The sequence below is a fragment of the Seriola dumerili genome, unplaced genomic scaffold (assembly GCF_002260705.1).
Source record: "Seriola dumerili isolate Sdu_G_001 unplaced genomic scaffold, Sdu_1.0 BDQW01000381.1, whole genome shotgun sequence".
NCBI classification, from domain to species: Eukaryota; Metazoa; Chordata; class Actinopteri; order Carangiformes; family Carangidae; genus Seriola; species Seriola dumerili.
Genome location: NW_019174636.1, coordinates 1,094,054 through 1,106,235, shown reverse-complemented (window position 1 = coordinate 1,106,235; position 12,182 = coordinate 1,094,054). Strand labels below are relative to the sequence as shown.

The 12,182-nt window shown below is 37.4% G+C and overlaps 1 protein-coding gene across 2 annotated transcripts; it reads right to left on the bottom strand.

Moving 5' to 3' along the window:
* Positions 1 to 5: 5 nt before the first annotated feature.
* On the bottom strand, positions 6 to 5,765 carry LOC111233214 (visinin-like). 2 transcript variants are annotated; one of them, XM_022760980.1, is made up of 5 exons: positions 5,701 to 5,727; positions 5,208 to 5,225; positions 3,624 to 4,198; positions 1,327 to 1,438; positions 6 to 904 (listed from the first exon to the last, which is right to left on the bottom strand). In XM_022760980.1, exons 3-5 carry the CDS (start codon positions 4,002 to 4,004, stop codon positions 819 to 821), a joined length of 579 nt encoding a protein of 192 aa, XP_022616701.1. In that variant the 5' UTR covers positions 4,005 to 4,198; positions 5,208 to 5,225; positions 5,701 to 5,727; the 3' UTR covers positions 6 to 818. The 2 variants fall into 2 exon arrangements, with proteins under 2 accessions (XP_022616701.1, XP_022616700.1); XM_022760979.1 differs by lacking the exon at positions 5,208 to 5,225 and having other exon boundaries at positions 5,701 to 5,765.
* Positions 5,766 to 12,182: the final 6,417 nt, after the last annotated feature.

The following is a 12,182-nucleotide window of genomic DNA, read 5'->3' as shown; positions in this document are numbered from 1 at the left end:
TTTCATGATTTTTATTTATTGAATTTATTGTAAAGAGAATCCAGTTAGTTTTACATGTTGTTGCACATGAACAAACCTATTCTCCAATATGTACCAATTAACTAGAACATCAAACATGTAGGAGTGCGTCACATGGATGAATTGAACACTGTAAAAGACATAAAATTATACAATAATAATGGAAACGCCCTGCACTTACTGCAGTTGAACCATGAGCTACATCTTGGTCAGGTTTTAAAAAACATCCCAGTGTAAAATGAGAAACTACAGAGACCATTGGCTGCCCAGTTGAGAAAACATATTTCACAGTAATGATACTTTAACAATGCACATAACATGTTATCTTATTAAAATGTGTTTGAGTTGCTAAAACACACCTTTACAATTTACTTTTAGTCTGAAATGTACACTAAATAGGGACACTTTCAGAAATTCTGTATGTCTGTATTTATCTATCTTCATTTAAGTGAAGAAGCTAATTTTAGCAGAAAAAGTGTGTTTACATGTGGGAGAGTGTCAGTTAGGTCACATATTTATGAGGGAATAATTCTTTCTGGTTCATGGTAGACAGACACTGGTAAACCAGGATTTCATGTGAAACATTTATTTTAAGCTCTGGGTGATATAGAAAACAGGTCAGCACATATGCTTTCGGGGCAAATGTTGGCAGGAATTTTGAGCAATAGGAAAATATTATCGCACCTGTTAAGTGTTCACATTCTGTGATGTGAAGTTGATGTCAGGTGCCATTGTATTAGCAGAATCAAGGGTATAGTGGAAGAGATGTGAATGGAGAGAGAGGTACATTGACGGAACAGTTACTTAAAAGGCTGATACTGAATCAAACGAAGAGCTTCCTCATTGTCCAACACTCCCTGAATGAACTCCCCCTCTGCCACTCGGTCTGGATGGAGAAAAGAAAGAAATTATGTTTAATTTATGTGACTGAAATGACCATAACATAAAGAAAATGTCATAAAAGAAGATCTTTGATGCAGATCTTAATCAATTCCATATTAAATACAGGTTCAATAATAATAAAGTGTTTAGAAGTTCTGGGGCTTTTGCAATCAGTTGGGCTCACTACGCTAATCTAACTGTAGAACTGAGCAATGCAGTCAAATCAGGCAGACACTCCATTACTGGGTATTTGAGTTTAACGGATGTGACATGCAAACCCTCTGATGACTTAGGGTGAAGGCTGAACAAATTACAAATTGAAGAATTAATTTTCTGTTTAGTCAGAGAAAACTCAGAAGCAAGAACACAAGATTGTTGGTCTCATATTTATCAGTTCATGTCTCCATTTAAAGTATTTCATCTCACCATTTTCACCCTTGTCAAAGAACTTCCAGAGTTTATCTGCCCTCTTGTCAGCTGTGTTTTCATCTTCAGCCAGATTAGCAAGTTCCTCCTTAGGAATCAGCTTGAAAATCGCCTGTTAGGGAAAAAAACATAGAAGACATACATTGGTCAAAGAGAAAATGATTTAGTTTTTACATTTTTGGTTGAACATAAAAGAAGTGCAACATTTTATTTGTTCCTTTTGCTTAATGCCACATTTGACTTTTATGTCCTCATTATTTGCTCTAGTGTCTGGTATCATAGCTGAAATTAAAATTAATTCTACCACTACAGACTAAACTTTAATGGCTGCACATGTCATCACTCCCGAATGCTCCTTTCATCTCATCCATTTTGTCACGGCTATGAGCTGATCATGTGTCAACTGACAAAAACAGCAACAAATTGCTGGTGCCACAGATTAACTGACAAGTTCTTTGGCCTCTCTGGCTTTGTTCTGTGATTAAATGAACTCTAATCTGTTAAATTGAAATGTGTTGGCTAGAAATAGGCCTGCAGTGGATTTTATGATTTCAAAAGGACCCCTGAATTAGGGTATTTTAAAATTGTTGTCATTGAGTGCTATACTGGCACAGAAATGTTAAACAGCATATATGACTTATTGGAACACCAATAAACTGGATTTCACATTTCAATATATACGCTGAATAATCTCGTCACATATTGAAAACTGGAGAGGATTGGCAGAGCTGTGAAAACCAAAACTTCCAACTCACTTTTCACTGACACATGCAGGGCTTAAAGAAAAGATTACTAAAAAAAAAAAACAATGTCCAGGCTTTCAAATCTGTGACAAATTGTCTGATTCAAACATACTGCAGTCAGACACTGCAGTGAGACTAAAGCCGGATTGTAGGGAAATCTGCTCTGGACTCCTGAGAGGATAAGATGATGCATATAATGTCATATATATTATTTTATACTGTAATAAAAAATCACATGGTAAAAGAACATTAACAACACATGCCCTCCATACAAACACACATACACATACAGATCACTATACATATATAGCCTACACATACACACCTACATATGGCATATGACACAACCCTTTAGGCCAACATCTACCTTATATGTTAGTGTTGGGAATCTCAATGGACATATAAGGCAGGAATGATTGTTTATAATATAGTTCAAGATGAAAAATGCAGACATTTGAGGTAAAATTGATCAATTCAATGTAAGTTTCACCAACTGTCAATGATGACCTTTGTCTTGAAGCCACTAGGGATTCAGTATGTGGCAGTTCCTAATCATCCTGTATGGAGATGATACTGTTGTTTATACTTCATTTGGTTTCTGCTAAATCTCAAAAACAAATGGCTGCCATAGTTTACTCAAATGGGTCTATTCAGATTTACATTGGTTACATTTGCTGATTAGAGTTTAATAGTTTGTATGCTATCATATTGTTCTTAGAGGACATTTACATGTATCCTTCTGTTTGAAATATAGTCCACTACATTCTCTTCTTCATTCTCTATACACCAACCAGCCACAAGATTACAACCAGCTACCAGTTTTAATGTTGTGGCTGATCAGTGTATGTCCTCCTATTCTCACCCAAAGCCTTCTGCTGCTTTCCGTCAATGCCTTCATCTATCAATCAATTTATCAGTCTGTTCCACCAAATATTTGTAATACATTGAATTCCAAAAGTATACAGAGGAACCTAAGATCAGTTTAACAACTGATGAGCAATAACTGCCAATGTCAGCCAGTCTGATATCAATGTGTATGCAGATGATACTCTTTTCCGTATTCATTTTGCTCCCGCTAATGCAGAATCTATTTTGAACTGAACTAGCCTGTATGAAAATTGCTATACAAAGAAAGTTTGATTGATTGATTGATTGATTGATTGATTGATTGATTGATTGATTGATTGATTGATTGATTGATTGAGTTTTTAGTAGTTACTATGCCATCATACTAATCTTGATTCAAAGGTATAAAAGGAAAAATTGTCAACTCCTAACTTCTATGCATTTGATACTGTTGTCAATGCCTCATTTTGCTCTTGCTAATGCAGACTTACTTGACAATACATTGCCAAGCAAGCAGCACTGTCTTTTGAAAATGAAAATGTGGTGAGATTCTGACTGGTGAAAGACTGATAAAATTGCCTGTAAACTTTGTGTCCACTGCCGACGCAATTAAATGTTTTGTGCTCTTTGTAAGGAAAAATTGTGCCTGTGAAAATGTTAAGACATCTCTATATGGTCCTGCATCATTGCCCTTTTTCCAAAACTCACCGTGCAGATTTCTGTGACCTCTGACTTGGTGATGTATCCGTTCTTGTCCACATCAAACAGCGAGAAGGCCCACTCGAGTTTCCTGGTGGTCTTCCCTGTTGACGTCATGTGGAGGGCGATGATGTACTCCTTGAAGTCCAGTGTGCCATCATCATTTGTGTCGAAGGAGCGGAAGACATGTTGGGCATACGTATTGGCTTCACTGTCTGGGAAGAACTTACTGTAGATGGACTGAAACTCTTCTTTCGAGATGCGCCCTGTTGGACACTGTCTCTTGAAGTTTTCATACCACTGGACAATCTCATTCTCTGAGAACTTGGTGTTGAGCTTCAGGTCCTCCAGGATCTCCTTGGACACAGCACCGCTCTTGGTGTTACCCATTGCTTTAGGTGGTGGTGATGTTTTAGAGTTATATCAAACTGTGAATCTGTGGCCCTACTGCTCTTCTAGGGAGCCTAGGGAGTTGCCACCTCTACTTTGTCAAAGTGGTAAACAGAAGACTATTCCTGTAATATGGCTGCAGTATCCTTCTTGATCCTGGTCCTGGCCTGAAATTCTGCCCACAGAGACAAATGCTGTGAAAAGAGCAGAAGTCACTTAAGCTCATTAAGCCAATCAGCCAACAGTAATACCAGCAAGAGGTGTCACGGACAAGGTTCAACGTGGGTCAAAGCTGAAGTGCTTGTTTATAGACTTTAGGTTTAAATTCAGACAGTTTTGGGAATTTTCTACCTGCTATTTTAAATAAGCAGCGAGCCAGGTTGTAATTAGTACAAGAGAGAGAGGAGAGGACAACAGGTGTGGTTACCCTTCCATCAGTGGCATTTATTGAAGAGACTAGACGGATGCCAATCACATTTTACACCAGCATGATACCATTCCATGCTAGTTGGCCATATGGTTACAACAGACTAAATTTGTATAAGCAATTAAATGGTGTTACCTGACACATTTTGCCAAATGCAAAATACCAAAATTGTGAAGAAAACTTTTGCACTTTGACAATCGAGCACTGAAGGCTTGTGTAATATGAAGATGGTTGACACTTTAAAAATATGGATCCCCCAGGCCTGTTCAGCCTTCATGTTATGATAATCTATTTTATGTTTAATAGCCAGAGTCAACCTTGCTTTCTATGCAACAGTCAAGTATGGATGAACACTTTCAGCCTGATCTCTCACTCAGAATCAACTCACTCACTTTTTGCTGTGGGTTTGTAGTTTAAATGGCACTGAGGCAAAATGTTATGTTGATGGCACATTCAAATTTTAATGATTTTGAACGGCTTCCATTGTTAAGCAAGATGACCCATATCTACAACTTCATAGGTCGGATCAAAGGGTTCAGCGCAGTCGGTAGTGAGAGGCAACTACCTACCAACTGAGCTTACCAAAACCTATCCAAATAAGTTGAACTTAGTATAAAATTTCCAGAACGCACCATAAAATCCAGACTGCACCATGGTTTGTTATCCCCATTGACCAACAGTTACATCACTACTATGACATTACATGGAAAAGTGAGACATATTACACAATGGACAGCAGCACAGTTGTCAGAAATTAACTTATTAAATCTACTCACACTGTAAGATTTTCAGCTCTGTAAAAAAAAGATAAGTATAACTCTTCTTTAGTTGGTCAAAATACATGGTAAACTGTGATGAAATGTGATTTAAAATAAATTATATTTGTAATTATATGTGTAATTACAGGAAAGAATTCATTTATTTTGTTTTTCATATGTCTCAATGCAAATGGGTAAAAACAAACTGCCTTTATTGCATTTGTACTAATAAATATTGATATCAGAGGTGATGGTGCAAGCACTTCCAAATGTCATCCAGAAAAAAGCTACACAAAACTTAGGTTAACTAATGCACTTTTTATACAACAAAACTCTCTTTTCTTGTCATGCCTCTACTTGATGTCCACATAACGAATGTGTTTTTCCTCAGAGAGAATCTCAGTTTAAATGAAAAAGTACAAAAGCACCAAAGGTCCAAGAACACCAAAGGCTCCAATAGTTATTCCCCAAAATATTTCATGTTGTCAATTAAGTTCTGATTGTTTCCTACCTGTGTGAGCAGCTGAGGAGTCCAGGGCAAACAGAAGAGGAGCAGCTGAGAAAATCAGCCTCCACCTGCTGGGGTAAGTCAATTAAACTGGATCACCCTGAGGCGGAGCCACAGCAGCACCCATGTGAACCCCTGAGCTCCCTGAGCTGCTGTTGCTGTCTCTCTTTTTTTTCCCCTCATATGCTAAAGTGGTCATGTCACATTTATTTATAAGGTATTTTTTCACACACTTGGCTGCAGGAAGTGGCACACATGTGGACAAAAACAAGACGCACATAACAGACAACCTCAATTTAACAGGTAGAAACTCATATATATGTAAGAAAAAGGCAAAAAAAATGATACAAAACAAGTTGTCGGTGTGGTACTATATTTATTTATGCTCTGGCCATGTGAAGGTTGGGGAGGATATTAGGCAACTGCACAGACAATCTGAATCTGATAGTTTATCTGTAGTTTAGTTTAGTTTAGCATATCTTAGCTTAGCTTAGTTTAGCATTTAGTTTAGTTTACTTTAGTTTACTTTAGTTTACTTTAGTTTACTTTAGTTTAGTTCAGTTTCCGGGTTGATTAGAGAAAAAGTCCAAAAATTGAAAACCGGTTTGTGTGTCAGAACTTTGTTTTTTCTTCTTTCCTCTCCTATGAATCATCTCACAACTATTTGGTACTTTTACTTAAGTAAAGAATCTCTATACATCTTCCACCACTGGATGCCCTGTAGCTTGATTCCCGCCTTCTGAAAACAAGTCAGCTTACTGGACCTGGCACAGACACGCTGGCTACTTAAGAGCACAGCGCCGGTTTTATCTGCTATAAAAATAAACCTGATCAAGTGAATTGACAAAGTAAAAGCAAGCCATTTCCAAAACTACCTTGGACCTTTGCGCAGGTAAAGACTTAGCAGTTTAAATCCAGAGAATGGTGGCGGGTGGCAGTGCGCCATTAGGCGGGGGATTTAAATGCTCTTAGCTGAGTTTTGACTGCTGATCCACCATCTGCTCTACTGTAAACCAGTCTGCACAGAAAACACAGCAAGTCCCAACACAATGCACCTGCATTAAAAGGAAACCTGCAAGTGTAAACATGGTGGGAAGGCAGCGAGAATTCAAATGGTCTGAACTCCTCTGAGCTCAGAGGTCATCACTTCCCTTCCATTTCACTATAACATATAATAGTCCTAAAGCTAATTTACTACTACCAAGAAGTGTAGTAGGAACATAGTTAGCATCTGTTAGCCTACCAGTGTCTGAATACAATAAACAAAAGATGGCTGCATCATGGTTAGTGGTCCTACTTGTGTGTATTTTGTCTGATTTCAACTCAGTAGACCACTGTTTACACTCTGCTTCATTGGTTTTCATAAATTACATAAAACTCTTTTCCTACCATAACTAAGTAGTTTTTGTATCTAAACTTAACCAGAGGTTTACTGGCCTCTGGGTTTCAAGGCACTAACAATATTGTTCCCCATCTTTCTTAATCCCCTTATTTCCTGCCAGCTCTAAAAGAAACTGACATGAATAATGTTGGAAGGATTTGGAAGATGCTGACCAATTATCTTCTTGCCAATAGGGACATCAAATCAGAAAATACTGGAAAGCAAAGGCACACAACATATTTAGTTGCTTAATTGTGAGGACTTCTGTGACTGAAACTGTGCAAACTAGAAGGGAGTTTCAGCTGTTTGAACCTTCAGGAACATGACACTCACTATCAGTACATCCAGATAAAATCTATTAAACTTTGGCAATGTGAAAAGTGTGAGTCATTAAAGGCCCCATATTTTACAGTTTTCCAGTGTTTTATGTTGTATGAAGTGTTGATCCATAAGAAGACACATTTGTGGTTTTAAGGAACCAAAAACCATCCCAGTGTAGTTTCACATCTCCTCTCTCAGGCTTCTCTCTGTAGCTCTTGTAACAACAGGTCAGTGAGCCAATCAGAGGAGAGGAGGCTCTGAGCCTCTGGCCTCCTGGCTGGGCTTGGGGCTTTGATACTTTGACAGTATTAATATAGAAGCTAATACCTTTATAATCAGACAACACATGGAAATCTCACTTTATATAATATGGGACCTTAAAATGCTCTTTTTATCTTTTATATTTTCTCTCCGTGATAACAGTAAAAAGTCTAAATGAGACTTTCAGCCTCAGATTGTCATATTCAGATGCCGACGTGACCCTGTGATGAGGCTAGAAACATTCTGATTAATTATCATATTCACTTTTCAAATACCTAGCAACAGGTCATTAGCTGACCTTTATATGGCTGCTGCAGACTGAGGCGTTAACTGAGTCATGGAAACCTATCATATACTGTCACCAAGCAGCATAACAACCTGTGAGCATGTCTACTGTATGCGCAACCAGTCTGTTGATATAACCACATGACCTAAGCAGACACCCTCTCCGCCCACTGCCTTCATCTCAGACGGAGCTTCCCAGATTCTCTAATGCAGGACAAGTATAGAGCAGCGTCTACAGTAAGCTCTCCTGGCAAACTGCTGATCTCTCTCCTGCATTAGAGCAACTTAATTCCTCTGCTGACATGCTGAGGCCTACCTTCAGACGCTGCCCCCCTCTTGGCACCATCAGCCACGGCTCCACAGGTGATTTGGATTTTGCCATCTGGTGGCCGAGGCTTTGGAGAGCTCTGCCAGACGAGCTGGTGAGTACATTCAGAGCCAATGTCACCTGTTAGGGCAAATATCTTCTTAAAGTGAGACAAATGTTAAAATTTGAGAGATGAAAAAAGAAAAAACAAGTAAAATGTTTTATTCATAACCTAAAAATACATGCTCAGTTCACTACACTGATTTTCCTCAGCTACAGCCTTGATTCTGCTATGACCACTAGATAACGTCGGCTAATGTCAGCAAATTCAGCTAGCAGATAAAGCTGCTGTGTAATTGACATTACTTCAGACTTTTGCTACTTTTACACTGATTTTATCACATAAACAATTAAAATACACCACTTGGCACCACCTATTCGATTATGTTTTTTTCTATATTTTTGCCTAATTTTCAGTAATTTTGCATATTGTAACTTTTTGTCAGGGAAAACTGAAAAAGTATAAGAACTAGTCCAAATCCGCCACCCAAAGCCATTTTTACCCTGCCACTCAAAATAAAGTAGACAGTTGAGTGGAAACGCTGGTCTTCACCCAGACTCAAACCAGATTTTGTGATTACATGGCCACCGTTAACAAGCTTTTATTCAGCCAGCTCTGACCTCAAGAAGTCTTCCAATTATCAATTAAAGTGAGGAAAAAATTTTTAAAAACTTCTGGGGAAAATTGCTCTTCCTTTTTCCTGTTTTATTCATTCTGTATTTTTGAGTCTTGAGTCCATTCTGTCATTTTATCTCCAAAGATTTAATAGAGAAGTTCCCCTGAAGCCACGAGCTTCTAGTGCCATACATAACCACATTAAAGTGTGCTGAGCCTATACCACAAAGTCTAAAATTCATCTATTTTTTCATGTGCTTTTTGGCTTTTTATCATTTAATTTACAGAAAAGAAATGACAGAAAACAAGGGGAGAGAGAAAAGGGAAACATCATGACGCAAAAATCCCAAACAGGCCTTCACAGTCAGTTTAAACCATTATGTCACAAGTACAACCTGTTGTTTGGGTGCTTCCATTGTACCAGCACAAAACCTCGGTGTAGTTGTTTAATTATGGAAGTAGATATATATGTGTTAATGCAATTTCATCTTTGCAACTCCTGGCTTCTCCAATTGAAGTTTAATTCCACAAATACATTAATTTCTGCCCCCAAACGCATACATGCTTTACATCTTTAAAAAAAAAAAAAAAAAAAAAGCACAGTCAACTAATTGTTGAAACAGTTAGTTTACCCTGTTAAACGGTGCCAAAAAATTTAGAAACACCCTATTTGGGACTCATCCTCAGTCTATCATACAGAGCTTTCCTCTTTTAGAACAGGGATTTTCCCTTCAGCCTACAAAGACTAAACAGTCTGGATTTATTTGATTAGAAGTTTTCGTCCCTTGGCTCTTGAGACGAGCCTTTCCCTCTCACAATCCCACCTTTAACCCACACCCTGGTTTAGGCTGGTTTCTAGGAAAGGGAATCCTTTGATTGTAAGGAGAGGGGGATTAAAATGGAGGAGCAGAAGGGGATGGGGAGAGAAAGAGAGAGAGAGAGAGAGAGAGAGAGAGAGAGAGACAGAGAGAGAGGCAGTTAAAGTAGCGATGTTAGGCGGTCTAAGGAGGATTTGGCAAACATGCAAAGCAGACAGACTTCATGCAGGGAATGGAAGATTGGTGGTTACCAAAACGCAGCTAAGTATTATCAAAGCTCTTTGGCCCGACATTTAGGAATCTATTCTCAGAAAAGCAAATTTTAATCTAAATACCCTGATGGTCGTCATGGTTCCAGTGTGGATACTCGTCAAGCAGCAGATGGAGGCCAGATCAAGAGTCAGCTGGAAGATACTAGAAAGTCACATGAGTCACATGAGTCACATGACCACTTCTGAGTAAACTGAAAGAGCAAATATGGACGTGTTTCTGTTGAAAAATATGCATTAATTGGCCACTTGGGGGCAGCACAGCAAGCTGCAAACACAACATTGACATATCATCATTGTAAAAATATAAAGTTGTTGTGTCTAACTTGTTGGTTTTAGAGAGCTTTGAAGCCCAAACCATCACATTACATCTTTTACATACTTTTTTTCTGAAAGGTTACTTATCAGAAAAATGTAAAGATAGGTCATTTTAACGACTTTATCCGTATAAAACCTGTCAGACTACAATAAGTCAGTCAGGACAGTTTGAATTTGAGACTTCATCATAGGTTACCTGTCCTCATAATCCTATTACTGCTACTACAAACTCTGTCTGCAGGGGAATACCCTGCTCACGAGAAGATCTTTGAATGGTGGGTGGAGGGGGTTTACATACCGAGGCTCACAGAGCTGTGGAGCTCACTAACACCACCAACATCTTCATAACTGCCATCTTGTCAATAACCTGACAGAGGTGAGTTCAGGCAACATCTGATTCTGGTAAAAATTGTGGCAAATAATTCTCAAACTGTTGTCCAGATTTAATCCAGTTGGTTTACCACATTGTTGCGGCTTAATGTCAGGGTTACCCAAGTAAAGTCTGGAAAGTTGTCTAAAGCAATAGGGAAAGTCGGGGAATAAGGAGATATAAAGCAATAAAATAAATAAATAAATAATAATATATAAAAATTAAAAGAAAAATAAATTTACAGAAAAAATCATTTATATGCAAAAATTAAAAAACAATAAAGCCTATCTTAAAAACGTGAATAGATTAAAAAAAATAAATGAACAAAAATGTGAAAATAAATGAAAATGCTTAGAATTATTCTTTTATATTTGGTTATTTGTCTTTATATTTCCAAATTTCTTCTCTTAATTCTTTTACAGTTCTTTTTTCTTTTTTTTTTATGGCCCTTCTATGACTCCATTATGTCAGAACAAGGAAAACAGGATTACAAATCGGAGACCAGAAGGATTCAGCTGCCACTTATTTGTCAGGCATCAAAGAAGGTCTGAAATCAGATTTTAGACTTGGTAATCAGATTAGCTGATGGAGGGAGAATCTGCCCCCAGGTCAGTTCCCTTAATACGCTCTTCTTTCTTCTTTGCTTTTTATGAATGTCGTTTTTTGTTTTTTTTGTTGCTTGTGAGTTCAGGAGGAGTTCATTAATCAGCCTGTGCCACAAAACAAAAAACAAAAAAAAAGAAATCTGACAGATTTTTTTGTAATCCAATTTAAAGGAGCTGGCTGCCAACATTCACTTTGCACTTAGTCTACTCTGCTTTAAGCATGATGGGGCATAGAGCTTGTTTGGTAATTTGTGTTGCATGATATTTTAGCTACAAAAAGCCTCATTCTCGAGTAAAATATATGTGAGTGATATATGATCATGTATCTGCTAAAAATCTTTGATTACAGATAAAAAGATATACCACTGATGTTGCTGTAATTCTCATTTGTCACCAGTAGAGGTCAGTACTGGTTATAGATTTTTTTAAATGAAAAGAAGTAAATACAACCTTGCATAAAACAGACATTAAAATGAGCCTCTCTACAAATGTTAATGCACAGTTACCCTTTAACTTCATGAAATTAAAAACAGAAAAAAATAATTAAACAGTAATTGAGGCATGTACAAACATTAGTTACTGACCTCTGCACATGGCACAATTATTATTTTCTCCTAATTTTTAAATTGAGTAAACAAAAAGTAACAGTGCATTAATGTTTTAAGAAATGCTCATTTTAATTTGCTACAGAGCAAAGACATATTAATTATTACTTAAAGCAATGGTATAGTCTCCTGATATTCTTGAGTAATGTACAGGATATAATAAATATGTGTGTTAATATAGGTATTTAATATGAATATGATATATAATGCACCTATATCACAGGTGTGAAATAAATGTTAAAGAATTAAATAAGAAACATATAATACAT